A 14,274-nucleotide genomic window follows, 5' to 3' on the forward strand; every position below is an offset into this window, starting at 1 on the left:
TGTCATTTATTTGGGTCTTAGGCCCATTCTTATTTTGTCTAGAGACCTTATATCCATCTTCTCTTCATCTAAGTCTTAGGTCTATCTTTATTCTATCTAGGTTTTGAGCATACTTTTATATTATTTTGGGGGCCATAGGCCTATATTCATATTGCTTAGGGTTATTTATCACTTGTCTTGTTTTTTGTCTTAGCCCTAGAGCCATTTTGACTTGTCTAGGGGTATTAGGCATCTATCTTATCAAGTTGACTTTGGCTAATATAATTGATTTATTCTCTTGCCCATTTAACAAATGCAAAACCTTTACCATAGTTTTGTTGAAAATCTAATGTAATTTGCATAACCCTTAAAGTTTTACAATGTCAAATTTGTGACCCAATAACATGGATTTGGTATCTGGCTACAAGGTCACTTCTATCTCTGTCTCTCTCTAATGCATGTTCTAATAGTTGTAAATTTTTATCATTTGTGACTAATTGATTATAATCATTTTAATGTTTTAGGCTTTTAATTGTATGGTGTGACCTTCATAACCCTTTTTATATGGTCATCTATAGCATATATTAAAGTTGCAAACTCTAAGATTTCGGTATATGGGTTTATAATAAATGTTGGGTACAATAGTTTTTTTTCCTCTACCAATGGTATGATTTGATTATGTAAAAGTCATGGGCAGAATGAGTTTTTTTTTTTTTTTTTTTTTGTTAGTGAGGGCTATTGCCATTTGATTTTGAGCCAATTTATGATTGAATGGATTTTGTGGTTGTGCCTTTTATATTATGTTTGGATGTAATTGAGCTTGAAATTATTGTGCAGGGGGTTGTTGGGCTCGTTTTTGGCAATGAGAATTCTAGTTCAAATGAAGATAGGTAAAGTTCTCTTTTATGTTCATGGTATTTATAAATTTGAAGAAATTGATAATGACCTAGATATGACTTTAGTCTTTAGTCCATATGCACATAATAATTATGGCAATAAAAAAAATCATCAAAATTGGGGAAAAAAAGTAATCTCAGCGGTTGGTTCAAATTTGAACTAATAACAACTAACTACTTATAATTTATTGTGAAAAATGTTGCCGACGTAGCACTTCTCACTATGAGAAATGCTACTTTCACAATATTTTCACAACAAATCCTAAGTAGTAAGTTGTCACTGGTTGTTATTGTTAGGGCAAAAAAGTGATCTTAGTGGTAGGTTCAAATTTGAACTAATAACAACTAATCACCTATGATTTGTTGTGAAAATGTTATGGTTGTATCACTTCTCAAATAACTATTCTCTCCCTCAAATTTAAAAAATATTATTTTTTAGGAAATATAATTATATGAGTCAAATATTTCCTAAAATATATCATAATTTTTATTATAATGTTACATCTCATAACCAAGCTTATGAATAGGTTTAATTATTCTATTACAACATGTGGGGATCGTTCGATTGATGGGCCCATAGGATTCAGAATGGGTTCAGGATTGTTGGGCCAGTGGCCCATCGGAGGCCATATACCCGTCCGAGGACACCATAGTCCTCGGCAGAACGCGTCCGAGGACGATCGCGTCCGAGGACGATCAGGACGTGGTCTCGTTGCGATCAAATCTCAAAATTCAGTCATCTCAAAGGATAGAGTAGCCGACTAAAGATGAAAGAGACAAGGCAAACAAATATCTGAAGCTACAGCTACCTCCGCATTAATGACCTCTCAACCAACTCTTTGGCCGCATTAATGTGGAGGTGATACCTGAACAGTGGGGAAGCAGCCTTACAGCTGCCCAAAGGAAGTTCCAAGAGGTGCCAGACGAGACAGAAAGAAATCCTCCGAACCCAACCTACACGTGTGCGGCGAGGATGGAGCGCAAAGGGAGATATATAAACTAAAGGAAGAACATGAAAAAGGGGATCGACAAAAAAAAGAGAAAGAAGAAGGAAAAAACGGAGAGAACGAGAGAGAAGAAAGTAAGAAGGAAGAGAGAGAGAGTTGTACTAGTCACTAAAGAAAGACGTTCATTTAACCAACTCAAAAACCTTCAACGGGCTTGAGGGTAAATCTTGGAGGGAGATACCACAGTTAACCTAGTTCTTTACACCCACGCTCTACAAATCATATTGTCTGGGCCTTTTACGTACGAACCCAATACTGTTTAGGTTCGTCACTAAATCATGTCCTTACACAACACTTTTTAGTTTCAATAATAAAGATTACCATTCATGTCGTAATTCTAATTTAGTGTACTAAACATACCCTTAGATGACTTACCAATTTAGAGTGCATTTGGGAAGCGCGTTTTGCGCTTCCCAAACGCGTTTGCGTTTCAGGATTTTTTTTTTTTTTTTTCCAGCGAATGAACAGTAAAAGTACTGTTCATGTACTGTGCGGGAGACCAATTTTACTGTTCATACACTGTTTATGCACTGTTCATGGGACCCACAATCACTTTATTCAGAAAAAAATATTAAAAATGGGTCCCACGGTACTATTTACACATTTAAAAATTATTTTGCTACAGTGTTTTTCAGTTTTCAGTTTCAGTTTTCAGTTTTCAGCTGTATCCAAACGCACCCTTAGTGTACCAAACATAACTTTAGATGACTTACCTAAGAATTATTTTCTAAAAAATAAGATAAATCAAAACTTGAAACAAATTTTTCATATATTTGTTTTAAAAGCAATACCAAAAACGTAATGGCAAAGATATAATGGTCACACTCATAAGACTAATAGAGGAATTAGATTTAGAATAGATCCTATTTCTAAAAAACTTCAACAACAAAAAGACTTATGGTCTGTTTAGATTGAGGGGGAGTAGAGTAGAGTAGATTTACTACAAAATTAGCTTGTTTTTAGCTTACTCTACTTTACTCCCCTCTTTTCCCCCTTTATCCAAACAGACCATTAAAAAAAAAAATACCATAGCAAATTATATAGTTTTTGAAGTTTTAATATATTTAAAAGGTTCTAAAAAACTCCACACGACAAGACATGTTTTCTCTTCCAAAACCACAAAGCCCAATGTTGTCCAATACAAACAACTCCAACCCTACCAAATTGCTCATTCACATAAAATCAATTGGGCTCGAAGGCCCAATATATCTCCGTTACCGGTGACTCACTACCACACTGTACGTTAATTTTTGCGACCTCATAATCATATTCATAGTCCAACACAACAACAACCTGAAGAAAAAAAAAAAAAACTGTGGGGTTTTGTGTGATCGTATCGAAACAACGTGAAAGCGAAAAAACTCAAATCAACTACTCTACCGTCACACTGAGATCACTACGCTCGTTTTCATAATCCTCAAATATAAGCAAAAGTACAATCTTCGCGTACTAATTAGCATCTCCAGTAGATTTTTTAAATTTTTGTACTGTTTGGAGAATGAATTGTGACTTTTACCTTTTAACTACCCACTTTTTTAAATACACTTTTCAATAAATTTTTTATCTCATTTTCTATCTCATTTAAATATTATTTCTTTATTCATTCTTTATTCTTTTTTTTTAACATCATTTATTCTTCCTATGTTCATTCCCAACCATTATACTTTTCCAATAAAAAATATTATATCCACAACATTTTTCGAATACTTTCACAATAATCACATCAAAATCTTATGTAAAAAGTTGTTACTAGTTCTAATTTGAACTCACTGCTAAAATTATTTTTTTACTCACTAATATTAACTAATAATAATCTATTACTTAAAATTTATTGTGAAAATATTGTGGTAGCATTTTTTTATAGTCATTTCTTATATTTTATATTATTTTTCCCTTCACACTCGTCCATACGTTTCTTCTTTTTCTTTTCTTTTTTCTTTTTCTAGTTCATTACAGATCATTTCTTCAGCAATCTCTCTCTCTCTTTCTCTAGCTCTCTCTTTGGGGTGAACAGTGGGCTTTTCTTTCCAAAAAATAGATTTAGAGCATCTGCTGGAGATGCTCATTTCCCTTCTCTCTAGGTTTGCTTTTTCGTCAATTCCTTTCTGTTACTGTGAGCCTCTTTTTGTGTTTGTGTTTTTTCTTCAAAAGTCAAACCAGCTCCAATAATTCCTTGATTCTTTTGGGTTTTTTTGTTTCAGGATTTCTCGCAATTTGGTGACCCAATAACATGGATTTGGTATCTGGCTACAAGGTCACTTCTATCTCTGTCTCTCTCTAATGCATGTTCTAATAGTTGTAAATTTTTATCATTTGTGACGAATTGATTATAATCGTTTTAATGTTTTAGGCTTTTAATTGTATGGTGTGTCCTTAATAACCCTTTTTATATGGTCATCTATAGCATATATTAAAGTTGCAAACTCTAAAATTTCGGTATATGGGTTTATAATGAATGTTGGGCACAATAGTTTTTTTTTCCTCTACCAATGGTATGATTTGATTATGTAAAAGTCATGGGCAGAATGGGTTTTTTTTTTTTTTTTTTGTTAGCGAGGGTTGTTGCCATTTGATTTTGAGCCAATTTATGATTGAATGGATTTTGTGGTTGTGCCTTTTATAATATGTTTGGATGTAATTGAGCCTGAAATTATTGTGCAGGGGGTTGTTGGGCTCGTTTTTGGCAATGAGAATTCTGGTTCAAATGAAGATAGGTAAAGTTCTCTTTTATGTTCATGATATTTATAAATTTGAAGAAATTGAAAATGACCCAGATACGACTTTAGTCTTTTTCTGTCATAACTAATTCTAGAAGAACTTGTTTTTGAGAAATAAGGGTTTATGACTTATGACTCAGACACACTTTGCATTCTCGTATTATACGTTATTTTATTTTATTTTTTAATAAAATTGTTATCCTGTGTTGTTTTCGGTCCTTCATTGGAGTTAGGAGAGAGATCATACTGTAATGTGTCTGAACTCAGAAGAAGTTAGGCATTTGAAAGTAATGTATCATCTCATTGGAATAGGTGGTTAATGTAAAAATACATTGGTTCTGTTAGGATTTTTGAGGAATATGCATTTAGCTGGTTTGTGCAGCTGGTATCCTGTTTTGTACTGTATTGTTTTCTCAAAGATATTTAGTTGCCACCTTTTGCATCTCTTGCAACTACATTTCTTATGTCCTGAATATTCTAAAGCGTTCTTTGCTTCATTTCTTATTGCCATGTATCACTGTTTTATTTGTCTGGAGAAGTATTTGCCTCTTGTAATCAATCTTCTCTGTGCTTTGTATTGATAGCTATGTTGAGCGCTTGCTAGACCGTATAAGCAACGGTAAACTAGCTGAGGACCGGAGGAGTGCCATGATCGAGCTTCAGGCTATTGTGGCAGAAAGTCGTGGTGCCCAGCTAGCATTTGGGGCAATGGGTGAATGCTTCTCTCTTGTATGATATAGTGGATTAGTTTTTGTGCCATGATTGCGTTTTATAATATTTTTTATTTACTTTTGCAGGCTTCCCTGTAATGTTGGCAGTCTTAAAGGAAGAACGTGATGATGTTGAAATGGTGGAAAATCTTTCTTCCCCATATATCTTTATCCCATGTTTTTCCTTTAATTTCAATTCCATCACTCAAAAAAGTACATATTAAGAGAAAAAAAAAATTGAGAACTGAACTGTGGCTTTTAATTATCCACATTTTTCTGATATATCTTCCCCCTTAGGTAGCTTAAAAACAATTTCGACATGATCTTCAGTATCAGCAGTCTTATATCCTAAAATATTTTATGGTTTAATGGTTAAATTCAACAGTTTGGTAAAATCCATGGTTTGATCCATATTTTATTTTTGGAGATTCTTCTGCGTGTATTTAGGCTAAGTCATTACCAACAAGTTGAATGTTCAAATTCTGGCATGCTATATTTTATTGAAATAACGCTTATGACCAAGATGGACCAATCACACTGATTTGGTTCTGAACTTGGACAGAGGATCTGTAGAAAATATTCTTGACTGTTATCTCAGAATTATTTTTTTATTTTTAGTTTTTTTACTTAGAAAAAAAAAAAAAAAAAAAAAATTTGAAGGACTCCACAATCAACTTACCAAAATAAAGATTCTCTACTGAAGATCTTTTTTGGCCATTGGTGGAAACTAACTAAGTGGGACACAAGCCTTTTTTGGTCATGGCTGACAAATATGACCCATTTTTACTTCAGAATTTACATTCTTATCCTGCAAGATTGATTGTTATTTGTATACCTTTTCCCATTATTTCATTCAATGTGAAATAATCTTCAGTTTTATTATGCCCAAGAACTGAGTAAGACAATGAGTTCATTCGTTCCATTTGTGCAGGTTCGGGGTGCTTTAGAAACTCTTGTAGGTGCTTTGACTCCTATTGAGCATGCAAAAGGGCCAAAGAATGAGGTTCAACCAGCTTTAATGAACACGGATTTGCTTTCCAGAGAAGCAGACAGCATTTCTCTTCTTCTAAGTTTGTTGGTGAGAGCTCCTAACTTAAATTTTGATCACCATGGATATGTTATTGGGCGCGTTTGGTATTGCTGTAGGAAGTAGAGTTCTAGCTGTAGAGCATTTGAGATTAAAAAATTTAACTCAATAATGCTAAGTGCTATAAAGCTGTTAAACTGTTTGGTAACCAATTTCTAAGGAGCTTTCATTTGTTCAAATTTCATCTCTAACCTTAAAGTTGTTAAAAACTCTTCATTTCTGCTAAAAAGAGCTCTAAGAGCCTTACAGAAATTTTCACCTCTCTTACATTAATACCAGACACACACATTAATTGTATTTGGTTGGTTTACTATATTTGCTTGGTTTATGCATAGCATCATGGCCTTTTTCATTGTTATTTTGGTTGGATGCTTTGGCAGTCAGAGGAGGATTTCTATGTACGATATTATACTCTTCAACTTTTGACAGCGCTCCTCACAAATTCTCCAAATAGGTATTAGTTTCTCAACTACTTCTTGCTTTTGTGCAAATTTGTGGATTCTTTTAAGTTGTAGCAGGAAGAATTTTTGCTGAGTTTGTCTTCAGGTTACAGGAAGCCATTCTTACCATTCCTCGTGGTATAACTCGGCTGATGGATATGCTAATGGATCGTGAGGTACAAAATGTGTTCATGGAATCTTGCTTTTGCTACTTTTTCTCAATGTTATTTTATAAAGGCATATTTTTCAACAATATAAGCTTTTAGCAGTGATCTTATTTGGTAGGAAAATTCAAATTTTTTTATTATCTCCCAGAGTTTTTCTGCTTACAATTCCTGTCTGTTAGTTGAAATTTTGGCTCTTGTAATACTTTATGAGGAGAACAACATATCTTTAATTGTTTGTGTTAAAATAATGGTTAGATTAAAATCACCACTTGGTAATTTATCAGTTTGATTATCTTCTTGTACTCTTATTGAAAACAATTGTGGTTCTTAGGTTATTCGAAACGAGGCCTTATTGTTGCTTACTTATTTGACCCGTGAAGCTGAGGTAAGATCTTCCTTCCACTTTGTTATCTGATGGTTCTGCTGAACCTGTGCTTGAAAATGTGTTTGATTTCCCTACTAATTAATACAGTTTTGTGAATTTTAGGAGATTCAAAAAATTGTGGTCTTTGAAGGTGCATTTGAGAAGATTTTCAGCATCATTAAAGAGGAAGGAGGTTCAGAAGGTGGTGTTGTTGTTCAGGTGATTTACTGTTACTCAATTTATCGTGGTAGTTTAACCAACTGGTTCTAGCTTGTTTGCTGATAAATCACTTGTCTTGCAAATGGCTTCTTATTGTTTGGGCTTCTACAATTTAAAACTTCTTTTCTTTACGGTCTTTTGAATGTGGTACTTTTTTCGTTTATATCAATCGATTGAGTAGTTGTCATGGATTACTAAGACAGCTTCAGTAATGGAGTTATGACAGAGTTTAAGTGCCTCTATTGCATATCACTAATTTGCTAGCTAAATGAGCTGTTTATATGTTATAATTACATTGACCTTCTGCACCATTTGCAGGTTTTGTTTCTGAATATTTTATTTTGTTATTGGTTCTTTATGGTTATGATTTTACTTGTAGCTCAAATTAAGGACTCTTGTAGTTTCACCAGTTTTTTGAGTTTGAAACCCACATGCTTTATATTATCCTTTGGCTGTCCTCTTCCGTATGGGTTAAGTTGCTCATTTGATACATACTAGTTGAACATCGTAAGTGACAAGAAAGCATATAAAAAGGCTTTGTTGATCCATCATCATGATTTTCTCTTTATGGTTCTACTTGCCCAGACAAACATCTAACATAGGGTGGGGGGGGGGGGAATATTCTTTGTAGAAAATTTGTTACAATAAACAGAGTTATGTGCATGGGCCTTGATTCCGAGTCCCATTTTCAGTACTTTTTTTTCTTCTCAGAACCAGAGAACAACTTATGGTCGCTGGCTGTTTAGCTATTCCTCAATTTATTCATTTCTATTTTTCTTGACAAGCATTTGAGAATTGTGTGAATATCTTGGTTATAAAACTATTATACGTGTAATGGTGCAGGACTGTCTCCAATTGTTGAACAATCTTCTCCGAACTAATGCATCTAATCAGGTCTGCAACCTCTGTTGTGTTATATTTTATGCATGAGATTCTCTCCTGCTCCTAATGTTTCCAAGTGTGGTTCAGATACTACTGAGAGAGACTATGGGATTTGACCCCGTAATATCAATTCTGAAGCTACGGGGAAGTACTTACAATTTCACCCAACAAAAGGTTAGATACTCAAATGTATATAAAATTTTACCATAGATCTTTGAATTTTCTGTCACAGAAGCCTTACTGGTATTTCTTCTTTTCCTTGAAACAAACGCCATGCCAGTAGACAATTAATCTACTCAGTGCATTAGAAACCATTAATTTGTTAATGATGGGAGGTACAGAGGCTGATCCCGGAAAAGATGCAAATAAGCTGACAAATAAAGCAACACTGGTTCAGGTTTCTTACTAACTTCATATCTGCTATAATTATTTCCTTTAGAATCATTAACTTGGCGGTATCTTATCCTGTAATGTGTATATTGGTTGTAGAAAAAAGTATTGGATCATCTTCTTTTGTTGGGTGTCGAAAGCCAGTGGGCACCAGTCGCTGTCCGTTGTGCGGTAAGATGACTATTCTGGACATTGTTCACTGTCTTTTTGTCTCTCTGTCTCTCTCTCAGACACACACACACACACTTTTTGTGCACATATAATTTGCACAGAGAGAGAGAGAGAGAGAGAGAGAGAGAGAGAGAGAGAGTTAAAAGGTTAGATATTACACAAATAAGCATTTAGGAATTCTATTTCAAATTTCTGGTACTATGTATACACCATGTTTAAAAAAAAAAAATTCCCCGCCTTTTAAATACAGTAACATTCATTTGTTATTGGTAGATTAAGGGGGAGTTCGAGGTATATTTGTTTTACTTTTTTGCCTATTCACTTTGTCAGGCATTACAATGCATCGGTGATCTGATTTCTGGACAACCCAAGAATCTTGATACCCTTGCAACCAAAGTTCTTGGAGAGGAGCCACAAATGGAACCTGCTTTGAACTCTATTCTTCGAATCCTTTTGCGGACGTCTAGTATGCAAGAGTTTATTGCAGCTGATTACGTTTTTAAGAGCTTCTGTGAGGTTGATAACACGTATCTGCTTTATTTTGTCATTTTCTTTGGTTCCTAAGCATGTTCAATGCATAGTTAATAATCTAAATCTTTTGCTCATATACATCATTGCTTCTTGACCTTTTATTTTTGCTTGTTTTTGTTTGCTCTGCCTCTTGTACCAGAAAAATTTTGATGGCCAAACAATGTTAGCATCCACATTAATTCCTCAACCGTATTCAATGACTCATGCTCCCTTTGAGGAGGATGTGAACATGTCATTTGGAAGGTTTGTCTATTCTCTGTGCATTAAGGACTGCATTTTACTGATTAATCTGTTTTGAGCTTGGTCCATATATTAAATTATGTTACATGAATTAAAAAAAAACGCATCACATTCTTTTCTTCTTCTAAAAGCTATTTCTGATGAATAAGCTTTTTCTCCTGCAGCATGCTATTGCATGGTCTTACCTTGAGTGAAAATGATGGTGATCTTGAGGTAATGTGGTTCTTTGGTAATTTAAGTTCTAAAGACAACAGTAGTACCAGCTGAATTTGTTGGATTGTATCATCTTTACGTACATAGATTACAATCTTTCCATGTGCGCCAATGGATTTTTTTTTGAAACACAGACTTGTTGCAGAGCTGCTAGTGTTCTTTCTCATGTACTAAAGGATAATGTCCAGTGCAAAGAAAGGGTAAGCAACTGCATTTCCTTCTCATTGTTGTCTTCCCATGCTTTTAGTAATAGTCTGATCAACTGATGTATCATTTGTATGCCTGTCATGTATGTGGCTTGCATAAATACATATGCTTTTTCAGTGCTTCTTTTACCTAACAAAAGGAAAAACAATTACCATCTTCAAATTAAAAGTTATCTGGAGAATGATTGCATTCGTGTGGGAGGTTGATTCCTTTGCAGTGGGCAATGTTTTACGTAGCCTGGTCAAATACATATTTCCCGATTCTAACCTTAACATTGCTTATTTCTTAAAAGTTTAATAGAGTATCTTTTTTCCTTTTTTGGACTTAACAAACATGATAAGGAACATTCATTAGAATTTATTATGGTTTTAAAAACCGGACCATATGGTTCAACTGGAACCGGACATGAAACCAGTCCAGTAAAAACCGGGAAAATTGGCGGTTCAACCTGTAAAAACTGGAAACCGGACCTATTTCAGTTCTTTGACCGTTCCGGTTTTAAAACCTTGGAATTTATACTTAATTGCTGTGAAATTACTTTTCTTTCTTTTTATGTTTTGTCTTTCATCTACTCCAGCATATTGTTGTTTGCCCTTTTAATTGCATTATAAATGGTTCTAGAACCAAGGCAACTGCCTCAGTGGTTGCAATGCGTGAAAAAATATGTTGAAGTTTTGGGCTGCAGGTTCGATTCCTCTCGACAACAGTTTCAAAAGTTCTATTTCAATATAGGACACTACATTGACTTAGACAGCACGCTCATTAAATGAGCTGTGCCCCAAAACACCTTCTTTGTACTATGTTGTTAGACCTGGACAGCAAGTACAAGAGAATTTTTTTTTTTTTTTAAATGAACAAATTGCAATATAGGTTAATTGTTGTATTGAATGTTGGGCTGTTAAGAAGCAACATATTCATAAAATGAGTGTAACTGAAATGAGAATGTTAATATGAATAAGTGAAAATAAACTGAATGATAGGATCTGAAATGAAGAAATCCACTTAAAAAGATAGGGGTAGTTCCTACTGATGAAAAGATGAGAGAGAGTCGCTTGAGATGATTTGGTCATGTTCAAAGGAGGGTGATTAATGCACCGGTAAGCAAGATTGAGTTGATCCAAATTGAGGGAATTAGGCATGAATTAAAAAAGGTAGAGGAAGACCCAAATTAACATTAATGGAACAAATAAAAAAGGACTCATTAATTAAAGAAGTAAAAGATAATATGAATTTAGATAGGAATATAATGGAGGAAAATAATACATGTGGCCGATCCTAACTAATTTGTTGAGGATCCATAGCCAACCCCAAATTTTTGGGATTAAGGCTTGTTGTTGTTGTTGTTGTTGTTGTTTTTGTTGTATAAATGGTTATAGTGGGCGTTATCTATCCTCTATATGTTATATGATTTTGAGAACTTAGTGAAAATAAATACATAAATTCATTCTTTGTGAGGGTGTGCACCTTAGGCTTACTGTTGAACTTTTTTTTATCTCACACCATTGGCCACTTTGATGGCCGCCTTATAAAGCTTGAGTGTTTACAAAGAAATGTTTCTACATGATGGGATGTAAAGTCTTGAGGTAGGTAATTATGTGCCTCAAGATGGAAAGAAACTCATAATTAAGCTATTGAAAAAGAGAAGCCTAAAAAAATGAAAAAGGAAAAAGTGAAAACAATGACTTTTGCATATATCTGATTTTGTTAGAGTATGTGCAGGTTATTCGAATTGAACTTGAGCCACCCATGCCATCACTAGGAGCTAGTGAGCCACTAATGCACCGAATGGTAAAATACATGGCTCTTGCCTCTTCCATGAAAAATAAAGATGGAAAATCAAGCACATCAGGAACTCTGTATGTTCAACCAATTATCTTGAAATTGCTGGTCACATGGCTAGCTGATTGCCCTAATGCAGTGCATTGCTTCCTAGATTCCCGTCCCCACCTTACATATCTGCTTGAGTTGGTGTCAAATTCCTCTGCAACAGTGTGCACAAGGGGTTTGGCAGCAGTTCTCTTGGGAGAATGTGTAATTTACAACAAATCCAATGATAATGGAAAGGATGCTTTTACAGTGGTTGATACCATAAGCCAGAAACTCGGGCTTACATCATACTTCTTGAAGTTCGATGAGATGCAGAAAAGCTTCCTTTTTGCCCCTGTAAAGTCAGCCCAGCCTCGTAAAGCATTGACAAGATCTACTGCTGCTAGCATGGCAGATATTGAAGATGTTGACGAGAATGATTCATCTGATCAGAAAGATGAGGATCATCCGATTCTCTCGGCAATCTTTGATGTTCAATTTGTGAACCTTGTCAAGAAATTGGAGGGAGATATCAGAGAAAGCATTGTTGAGGTCTACAGTCACCCAAAGAGCAAGGTGTCAGTGGTGCCAGCAGAATTGGAACAGAGAAGTGGGGAAAGTGATGGGGAGTATATCAAGCGGCTGAAAACATTTGTGGAGAAGCAGTGCTCTGAGATACAGGTATTGTTCTTTTTACAATTCATGCTTTTCTAATCATTCTTCCAAAAAGTGTAGCATAATGAATGGGAAAAGCATCACATAATGAATGGGAGGGTACCATCAGGATAGTAATATGGATCAGCTGTAGGTGACCCTCTCAGTTTGTCAGATGGCTGTCTGGTTACAAATGGTGTTATAGTTGTCAAATCATTCTTATGCTGTACTAGTGTCAGCATTTTCAACATCCTTATGTCATTCTATAATGATTCCAACGTCCTTATATGTCATTCTGAGGCATGTCCTTACTCCTTGGAGAGTTTTCTATAACGATAATATTATAGCATTGGTCATATTAAAATTTGTGGTCAGACGTGTTGCCCATTAACTCATTGTTGATGGGCATAAGCATTGGTGATTAACAGGCCATCTTGTTGGAAGATTTCTGTAGAACTGCACTTCAGTGAGGACTAAATTTGACTTTGCTCTTTTCTTTTCCCCTGCCCTTTCCTCCCCTTGTCTTTTAGGACCTTCTTAGCCGAAATTCACTTTTGGCTGAGGACCTTGCAAAAACTGGTGGAGGCAGTAATTCCCAGCCTGAGCAGAGAGTGAATGGGGGCCTGGATAGAGTCCAGGTAGAGAAACTCCGAAGAGATCTTCAAGAAGCATCTCAACGGTTGGAGATTCTCAAGACAGATAAGGCCAAGATCGAGTCTGAGGCATCCATGTACAGAAATTTAGCTGGGAAGATGGAATCTGATCTGAAGAGCCTATCTGATGCTTACAACAGTCTTGAACAGGCCAACTTATATCTAGAAAAGGAGTTGAGAGCTTTGAAGAGTGGAGGGCCCCCAACAATTCCAGATGTTGAGGCAATAAAGGCCGCAGCAAGGGAAGAAGCCCAGAAGGACAGTGAGGCAGAACTGAATGATTTGCTTGTGTGCCTTGGCCAAGAACAGAGCAGGGTGGAAAAATTAAGCGCGAGGTTGCTTGAGTTAGGGGAGGATGTTGACACACTGCTTGAAGGTATTGGAGATGATGTTGGGCTGCCTGAAGAAGGTGAAGAGGAGGAAGACTGAATATATGGGTCCTTTTTGTCTTCTGCACTTAGGTTTGCTTTGTTTTACCTTCTGTTTAATTGTAATTCCTCCTTGTGCCGAAGGCAAATCTTAAATCACGCACTAAAACCAGTATCTTTATGTGTAAATTAACATAGACTAATGTTAATCATGTGATCTTTGTGCCAAGTTTGGTTTTAAAGTATCAGCCAATTATTATTCACTAGCCAATCATATGCATGTATTACTTCGCAATCAGTCGGTCTTCGGTTCGGATCCTTCTTGGTTGGGCAGTTTTGTCGGGTTCCGGGTTATGGATGGACAGCATATGGTTAGATTGATCATTTAATTGGATCCAACCATAAAAATTGAGTCTTGGTTGGATCAAGCAATTCATATTTCATACACTCCTCATATGGCCTAAAACAAACATTACTACAGTTCGATTATCAATTCCCCTAGTTCTGATCTAATTAGCACCACCTATGAGCTCAACAATCCTCAAATTTTGGATAAGTGGAACTGCTTTTTCA

The 14,274-nt window shown here is 35.4% G+C and overlaps 1 protein-coding gene across 3 annotated transcripts; it reads left to right on the top strand.

The window, feature by feature from the left end:
* Positions 1-376: 376 nt before the first annotated feature.
* LOC115981561 (golgin candidate 6-like) lies at positions 377-13,972 on the top strand. Of its 3 annotated transcripts, none has more exons than XM_031103781.1 (20): positions 3,878-3,995; positions 4,084-4,136; positions 4,544-4,596; positions 5,184-5,311; positions 5,397-5,449; positions 6,241-6,387; positions 6,777-6,850; positions 6,943-7,012; positions 7,335-7,388; positions 7,491-7,586; positions 8,430-8,480; positions 8,556-8,642; positions 8,752-8,865; positions 8,958-9,029; positions 9,360-9,545; positions 9,700-9,803; positions 9,965-10,013; positions 10,148-10,213; positions 11,940-12,707; positions 13,211-13,972. In XM_031103781.1, exons 2-20 carry the CDS (start codon positions 4,113-4,115, stop codon positions 13,760-13,762), a joined length of 2,748 nt encoding a protein of 915 aa, XP_030959641.1. In that variant the 5' UTR covers positions 3,878-3,995; positions 4,084-4,112; the 3' UTR covers positions 13,763-13,972. The 3 variants fall into 3 exon arrangements, with proteins under 3 accessions (XP_030959643.1, XP_030959641.1, XP_030959642.1); XM_031103782.1 differs by having other exon boundaries at positions 3,932-3,963; positions 13,211-13,874; XM_031103783.1 differs by lacking the exons at positions 3,878-3,995; positions 4,084-4,136; positions 4,544-4,596 and adding exons at positions 377-407; positions 817-869 and having other exon boundaries at positions 13,211-13,762.
* Positions 13,973-14,274: the final 302 nt, after the last annotated feature.

This window comes from Quercus lobata, chromosome 3 (genome assembly GCF_001633185.2).
Source record: "Quercus lobata isolate SW786 chromosome 3, ValleyOak3.0 Primary Assembly, whole genome shotgun sequence".
Taxonomy (NCBI): domain Eukaryota; kingdom Viridiplantae; phylum Streptophyta; class Magnoliopsida; order Fagales; family Fagaceae; genus Quercus; species Quercus lobata.